The sequence below is a fragment of the Cavia porcellus genome, unplaced genomic scaffold (genome assembly GCF_034190915.1).
Source record: "Cavia porcellus strain 051 isolate PalLab524CR breed Dunkin Hartley unplaced genomic scaffold, mCavPor4.1 scaffold_7, whole genome shotgun sequence".
Classification (NCBI taxonomy): Eukaryota; Metazoa; Chordata; class Mammalia; order Rodentia; family Caviidae; genus Cavia; species Cavia porcellus.
Window position 1 is genome coordinate 18240721 of NW_026947490.1, and position 8183 is coordinate 18248903.

The 8183-nt window shown below is 46.5% G+C and overlaps 1 protein-coding gene across 1 annotated transcript; it reads right to left on the minus strand.

Annotated features, from left to right (window-relative positions):
• Positions 1 to 3047: 3047 nt before the first annotated feature.
• Positions 3048 to 6757, minus strand: LOC134476796 (paired-like homeodomain transcription factor LEUTX). The gene is made up of 3 exons (XM_063252454.1): positions 6742 to 6757; positions 4392 to 4543; positions 3048 to 3440 (listed from the first exon to the last, which is right to left on the minus strand). The coding sequence occupies exons 1-3, from the start codon at positions 6755 to 6757 to the stop codon at positions 3048 to 3050; spliced, it is 561 nt and encodes a 186-aa protein (XP_063108524.1).
• Positions 6758 to 8183: the final 1426 nt, after the last annotated feature.

Consider the following 8183-nt stretch of genomic DNA (forward strand, 5'->3'; position numbering starts at 1 on the left):
GATGGAATAGAGACATGCTTATGGGGGAAGGCCAACACGCTGATGATCAGACTCAGTTCCCTGGTGCAGTTTATGAGCAGATCAATACCATTGGGCTTCGCGCCTGGAAGCAGGTGAGTGGTGCCGGAACGGCATCCTTGTGCCTTTCTAAAATAGTCCAGGGCACAACAGAGCCATTCGTTGATTTTGTGGCTCGGATGCAAGATGCCGCCGATAAGATCTTTTCCGATAGGGAAGTGGCTCAACCGCTGGTTAGGCAGTTGATTTTCGATTTGTGGTCGAGGACAGGATAGCACAGCTCCTGCTGCTCCCCAGCCTCCATAAGGGGTTCCAGTACTCCACATGACTCTTGACAAGAGGCCCATGCTTTTGCTTAAGATCAATGGCAGACAATTAAAACATGGTATCCCATACAATCCCCAAGGTCAAGGAATCATTGAGAGGGCTCATAGAAGCCTCAAAGAAATTTTACAAAAACAAAAAGGGGGAGTAGGCCAAGGCCTGGCCCCAAAGGCACGATTATCCATGGCACTATTCACACACAATTTTTTAAATTTAAATAATGATAATTGCTCCCCAGCTATGGAGCACTGCAACCCTTCCCCCAACCATAAAGGGTGGGTTAAATGGAAAGATGTCCTAACAGGACAATGGATGGGCCCGGATCCGGTAATCAGCTGGAACCGAGGCGCGGTTTGTGTTTTCCCACAGGAACCGGGACGAGAACCACTGTGGGTACCGGAGAGACTGACACGGGCAACAAAGCCCTCGACTGAAGATCAGACCTGCCCTACCGGAGATCCATCACAGACCAACCAACAAGATGAATAGAAATAGCGGTAGCCCAAAATGGACAAAAAGATCCTCAGGCATATGCATGGCTCGCTCGCCTAGCCTACGACCGAGTCTAGGGGTGGTGAGCTTCCCACACTCCTCCTCTAAAAAATTATGACATAGCTGGGTAGGAGAGTCAATGACGGGTAAGAGCGTACTCCCCCGGTGCGACTCAACCTAAGCCAGGCCCTATCCCATCCTGCACGTAAGCCGCTGGACTGTTAGATGCTGCCCAGGTCTAAATTTCTCTCCGAGGGGATTTTTTTACGGAGAGGAAATGAGCGCAAGCTTGTGTGCATCCAGGTTCCGTCCAGTTTGTGCCTGGCCCTAGAAAAAGGACGAGGGCCTCAGGGCCTTGGCAGACCATGGGACGGCCGACCAGGGTCTAAGCCAAGGACCTATGGTGGGCCTACGCATAGGGCATAAGCCTCTGCACCCAGTCCAGGAAGGGCTACGATGCGCACATTCATAAAAAATAAAAAAGGGGGAGATGTTGGGAGCCGTGGCCGAGCCCGGTCGCCTTACTTGGCGGACGTGAGGCCTGTAGGAAAGAGCAAAGCCTGAGCTAGATTACCCCTCCCATCGAGTGTGCTAAGATGGCGCTTATCTCCTGCTTGGTAAACAACCCGCCCTGTAAGATCTCCTGCTTCCTGCTTGGTAAACAACCCGCCCTGTAAGATCTCCTGCTTCCTGCTTGGTAAACAACCCGCCCTGTAAGATCTCCTGCTTCACAACCCGCCCTGTAAGATAGTCTGCCTAGCAACAACTGATGTTAGCGAATCAGCCCGCATCACGCACTTTGAACTGATTGGCCACTGTAACCCTATAAAAGTGAGTGCCTCTCCCGCCACGAAAAAAGGAAGCAGAAGAAGCACGCAAGGAGCAGCGGGGAGCGGACCAACAGAGGCTTCGGCCGGGAGGATTCCCGGGGCAGGCTGTACGGAGAAGGAAAATAAAAGGTTGTCCACTGCCAGACTTTGTTGTGTGTCCTTCCTGCCGGCCGGGAGTGACACCGACAAGTAATAACGTTGTAACATCTAAAAATGTTAAAATGAGATCCAACAACGTTGCTCAGTAACAGTCTTCATGATTAGCATATGCAAGACACCAGGTTCTATGGCTAACAGCTCATATGCTCCTAGACAGTCCAGCTAAGATCACTCTGAATTGTACACTAAACAAGCTCCTGCTAAAGGTCCTATGCAGTGATGCTGTGCTACTGCTCCGGCATTCATTTACACATGGTCACAGTTGTGAAACAAAATTGTACAGTATGACTGCAACAGTCATGCTCACGTACACGCATCTCGGTTATATGCCCACCTCCTAAGGAAGCTGCATCCTCTCAATGAGATTCACATTCAGCTGGACAATCCAGGTCCGAATACGGGACCATGCTGGCCATACATGAACATGTCCTACCCATAAAGACACCTTACATCACATCCCTAGTGTCACTCTGTTCCACACAAGCACCTCTGCCAACAGAAGATGTACCATGGAAATGATCCTGTTTGGCTCTCCTAAAAGCTGGCATGTTCTCCCATCTTTCATTTCACTCAGGACCAGAGGAGGCAGTGCCATTTCATTCCACCTGATACCTCACTATTGCTGTCTGCCTCTGCAGAGATTAGCTAACTCCTCTTTAAGGAAACAAGTGTCTTTCCTTGCAACACTTATCTGAAATATTCTCAGCAACCAGCATGAGCCGGGAGTGTAAGTTCTTCTGATTTGCACTTTCTTCAAAATGAGATTCCTTCCCAGCAAGATGGCACTACAGTAAGGGTGTCTTGCTTTCAATGAGAGCCTAGGCCTTTCCTGCCTGTTGCATGTAACTATTTTCTCAGGCAGTATTGGTAGGGGCCCTCTAGAACTGTTTGTCATTGTATGCAGAGAGAATCCATGCACGTGATATTCAATGCACTTAGGGGTGAGGGAGAATCAGGAATCTAAATTTCCCCATGCTGCTGATTTCCTTCCCAAGCGGAGTGTTCAGGGTACTGAAAAGATTGGAGGGGGAATACAAAACACTCGGAAACAGGCAACATTGACAGTGAGATGGCTATTTTATTGCCTTCTGTGAAATGACAAGTCCTCAAAGCTCTGCTGCAAAAAATGGAAATCAGTTGGGAACCATGCTTGAAAATGGAGGCTTGTGTCCAAAGTTGTGGGTGTCATGAGTCACTCTGCCCATCAGCACCATGCTCACTTCTTCACTGCAGGCAGCCTGGGGGGAGGTATATATCTAGACTGCTGGGATCATCTTCCCCAGGCAGATAATAGATTTCTATAAGTTTATCTGTGTCATCAATGTCAAAATCTTCGACGTAGACGACGTGTCCCTGAGTTCCATCAGGTTGACTTTGGAATGACGAACCAAACACAGAGGCTCCGTGTCTTCTACGGATATCTTTCTCAAAACGCTCTGCTCGGTCACAGACATGGTCATCTGAAATGGAAGATATCGGTGAACAACTTGCAACAGGACTTTGTAGGACCTGCTCCTTCTTTTCTGAAGAGGTCTGCGTGGATGTTCCGGGCAAAGAAGCTAGCTTCAGTTTTAGCTGATCTTTCTTCCGTTTGCTACGCTGGTTCTTAAACCAGATCTACAGGGAAGAGAGAAGCAGTTCAATAAATGGGTATGAACCCAAAGCTTTATTTTCCTGTTCCCTAGGATGTGAGGTTTTTGGGTCAGAAAGGTGATCTCCAATTGCTGTGGACTGATCTGAACAGGGGAAGTACTTTGTATCCTGTGCTGTTCTGGTTCCGGGAGGGTAAAGGGGTGGGGGGTATTGGGTTTTACTGGCAATGCGTAGAGTAGGAAGGGGCAAACTCTCAATGCCGGAGGGTTAAACAAAGGGTGCTGCGTGTAGTTCTGCATTAGTGGTTGCTCCAAATTTTGCAAGAATACATTGCAATGACTGAGAGCAAGGAATGGGAATGGAGCTTGGGTTGCTTCAGCTCCATGAAGGGATTTTGCCCTCACTACCTTGAGAAAGGCTAGGAAGACATCAGAATGAATTTGAATGTTCTGACTGAGCAGTATCTAGATATCTACCCGCTGTGTTTGTATAAAGACTCACTGGGTTTGGTGTTTCTCTTCTAAGGAATGGTATGGAGAGGAAGTCCACTTTAAGATGTGAAGCCTGATGAGAAGTAATTTGTACTCAGAACGTGGGCTTGGGAGGGACTAACTCCCAGCTCCAGGAAGTGCCTCAATTCTTGAGCACTAGGTTGCCCATTACAAGAGTGTGCTGCTAATCGGAAAACAACCCAAAGGGCAACATCTCAGATCCAGATTCAAAGGGTCCCAGGCAGTGTGCTGTGGATCAGTTAAAATCTGGCCCTTGCACTTATTACTTGAGGAAGACAAGTCTTTTGGGTCAGCCTCAGTCTGCCTCCAAAAGTGAACATGGGTGAAGTGAAACTATGCCATATTTCACCGCTGTCCAAACGCACTGCACCTGGCAAAGTATGGGACTTGTATGCTGGTGGTTGAAAGCGTGTGGCTTTCTGGGTCAGGTGTACCACCTAGAGACACACACTCAGGTACTTACTTTTATCACCGTTTCATCAACATTGATTTTTGTAGCTAATTCTTTTGTAACATCGTGCCCTGGATGATTGTTCTTCTCAAAGGCACTCAGCAGTACTGAGCATTGGGATGGGGTAAAGTCAGTTCGTGGCTTGCGCCTGTATTCTATCTTGTCTGCGGAGGGAAGAGACAAAGACTTGCATGAAAGCACTATCCACACGGAAAGGGCAAAAGCATGTGTTATAATCATACCCAAATGTGCATTTCATGCTTGGCCCAAAGAGTTCACCCATGGAACCACATTCCTCTCTAGCTCCAGGTACCCTGTTTCTTAATGGGAGAGAATACAGCATTGGGGTAAGAGTAACAGTAGACTCAGGGTTTCACAATGCTCAAGCAGTACTTGAGACCCTGGTACACTCAGCATTCAGACTCAGAGGTGCTTTCAGACCCTAAAGAGCTGGCTACTGATTTGGTCATTTCTTCGTGGGATCTGTGTGGCTAGCAGCTAAGAAGCAGAATGCATGCTGATTCTCTCCTCTACTGGCTCTGTCATTTAGAGACCTGCTCCCCTCATCGTTTGCTTCTGTTTCTCTAGGGTAAAATGGTGCCACATAAATCGTAGACATTGCAAAGTTGTGAATTTCCAAAGAAGTAAGTTTAGTGTACAGTATTTGTGCAGAATAGGAGATTATACTATGGTTTCAAACATCTAATACCTTCTTACCCAGTACTACTTAATGTTATGGCAATCCATATTCCATGGTCTCTTCTATTTATAAGAGACTTTGTTTTCCCACATTGCTAAGCGGGCACACACAAACTCAAACCCACGCCTTCATGCATCCACACACACACTGCACCCAAACTGCCAACATGCTGCCTAATTCTCCGTCAGTGAACACAAATGATCCAATACATACATTTTTTAGAATCTTTTTAACAATTGGCATCGAAATCACAACCTCGGGGGCTGGGGATTTAGCTCAGCGGCATAAGCGCCTGCCTTGCAAGCAGGCAGTCGTGAGTTCGATCCCTGGTACCGATAAAAAGGAAAAAGACAAAAAAAAAAAAAAAAAGAAATCACAACCTCGCTCTGGCCAGGCAAGCGCTGGGCCACTGAGCTGAATCCCCAGGACCACAGAGTTTTACAAAAACATTTTTACGTTCCTGTCTGACGAAAGAGGGCATTGTTGAAAATTTTGAAGCATGGTATTCAAGGAGTGACAGAGACAGAGATAGATAGAGCAAACTAGAGCTCGAGACAGAAAAAGGAAACTGAGCAGGAAAAGGAGGGTGGCAGCAGGATAAACTCTAAGTTTATTAAATAAATGGCCAGGGGTTTAGCTCAGTCACATAAGTGTCTGTCTGGCAAGTATGAGGTCCTCAGTTTGATCACGCTACCACACCACAAAAGAAAAAGCAAAAACAAACACTCCAACATTAAATTGTCAGTGTCATATTACTAGAATATATTGCACACATATATCTAGAATGCCTTGAAAATACAGAAAATCAGATGGGGCATGTATCCTTGGAAATGAGTACAAAATAGAAGATTTGGAAATGATATCAACCAAAGTACTGCAAATCTGCGCATAGTGGTGCACACCTGTAATCCCAGCCTGCCTGGGCCAAAACAGTGAATTCAAGGCCAACTTGGACTAAGCAGTAAGACCCTCCCTCCAAGGGGCCAGTGATTTAGCTGGGCGGCCCAAGTGCTCCTTTGGGAAACACAAGAATTGAACTTCCATCCCTGCTACAAAAAACAAAACAAAACAAAACAAAACAAAACAAAACAAAACAAAACAGAAACAGCAACAAAAGAACTCTATCCCTAATCACACGAGAAAAATCCAAAAGCAAACCAAACCAACAAGAAAACCCCTCAAAAATGAAAATTATTGGTGTATGTGGTAGCCCATTCTTCTAATTCGAACACTTAAGAGCCTGAGGCAGAAGGATCCGTTCGAGTTCCAGGTCTGCTGGGCTATGGAACCAAGTTAAGGGCAAGCCTATCTAGAGAGTGAGATCCTGATTCCAAAGAAACAAAGATTCTCCAAAGCAAAAATATACGTTTTAACAAGTCTTATAAATACAATGCTCAATAACGTTGATTCGTTTGACAACTTCAAACTTTAAAATACATAGACTATAGAATTATAAGGAAATAAACAAACCTGCAAGCAGGTATCTGCAACAAACCTAACATATCAACTTTCAATGTGTAGAGGGCGACAAAGATTATTCTACTCAGCCCCTGGAGAAAAAATTCATGGAGCCCGGGAACCACCACAAAGTCCTTGCATCTCTCTCAGGGTTCCCCCACTACCAGCCCCTCAGCTCCACCTTCCCAGAATGCCTCGACTTACCTGGTTTGCTGGACATGGCAGCTGCAAGACAGTGTTAGGGCACGACCAACTGTATCACCTATGGCTCCTCAGTTTAGCGGCCTGAAGCGTTGGGCTGCCTGGTTTAAATAGTGTGTTGAGGTAGCCACACCCCCTCCTTAATCCACCCTACACATTCCAGGCCCAATTTATCCATAATCCAAGTGAGAGTGTGTGTGTGTGGGTGTGTGTGTGTTTGTGTGTGTGTGTCTGTGTGTGTGTTTGTGTGTGTGTGTGTGTGTGTGTCTGTTTGTCGGTGTGTGTGTCTCTGTCTGTTGGTCACTCTGGCTGTCTCCAAACCGAGGCCACTGATGGTGAACTTTTAAGATTGAAGTCTCCAACTGCAGTTTCAATCCCACTTATTTATGTCGAACCACTAACACTAGCATGACCCTGGAATGCTCTGCTGCTGGGGCAATGCTACTGTGACTTGGCTAGCCAGGGACAGAGAGCTTTGCAGGGCTCCTGTGTCCTGAGTGCCCCAATGTCACCACCACTGACCTAGGCTGGGTCTGCTGTTGTGCCAGGTGATGAAAGTGAAGGGTGATTGGAAACGGATTCCTAGCAGGGTGGTGCCATGCACACCTACAATCTCAGCATATGAGAGGCTGAGGCAAGAGGATAGCCTACAGTTCAAGGCAAGCCTGAGCTATAAAACTATTATCTGTTTCAAACAATACAAAAAAAACAGGTGTACGAAACAAAGAGAGAAAGAAAGAAACAAAGAAAGACACACAGACACACAGACAGAAAGAAAGAAAGAAAGAAAGAAAGAAAGATAGAAAGAAAGAAACGAAGGAAGAAAGATACAAAAAACCAATCCAAAGCAAAAAATTCCTGACCTGATATAGTAGAGGAATCCTTAGGAAAATCAGGTACACAGAAAAGAGACAAAATGTACCAAACTTTCACTGGGGACAAATGAGTCAATCAACATGATGCTGAGAAAATCTGTGGATCTGTGACCGGGAAGGGGAGGGCGTGAATCCCTACAGGGTGGGCTAGAGGGGCACTTGCACTGGTGAGACATGCTCCCCCTCCCCTGGGACCTGGAAAGCCCTCCACAACCAACCTGGCTGGCAAAGAAACTACATACAGTTGTCCTGGAAGATCTGCACAGAGGACCCAGTAGTGTAATTTAAGGAGCTTGGATTGTGGCCATTTGGGAGGCCAGGTTGAGGCAACTTCAGGCTGTTTTTCTCTGTTTCATTTTCTGGCTCTGGGAGTGAGAGCCAGGGACATCACACTGAGATGTACAGCATCTGCCCATTTTTATTTTTACTTTTAGTTAGGGTCTCCTTCAATTGCTAAATGCCCGACCTGGTCTCAAACTTGGGGTCCTGTGGCCTCAACCTCTGCGAGTTCTAGGATTGCAAGCATGGGCCACACATCCACATTGCATTTTTTAACAGATTTAACCAAGT

What these genes read in the sequence shown, in the direction of transcription:
- LOC134476796 (XM_063252454.1), bottom strand. An exon ending in TTGATGAAACGGTGATAAAA is followed by an intron (nt 3,441 to 4,391) that starts GTAAGTACCTGA and finishes TCTTCCCTGTAG; the next exon opens with ATCTGGTTTAAGAACCAGCG.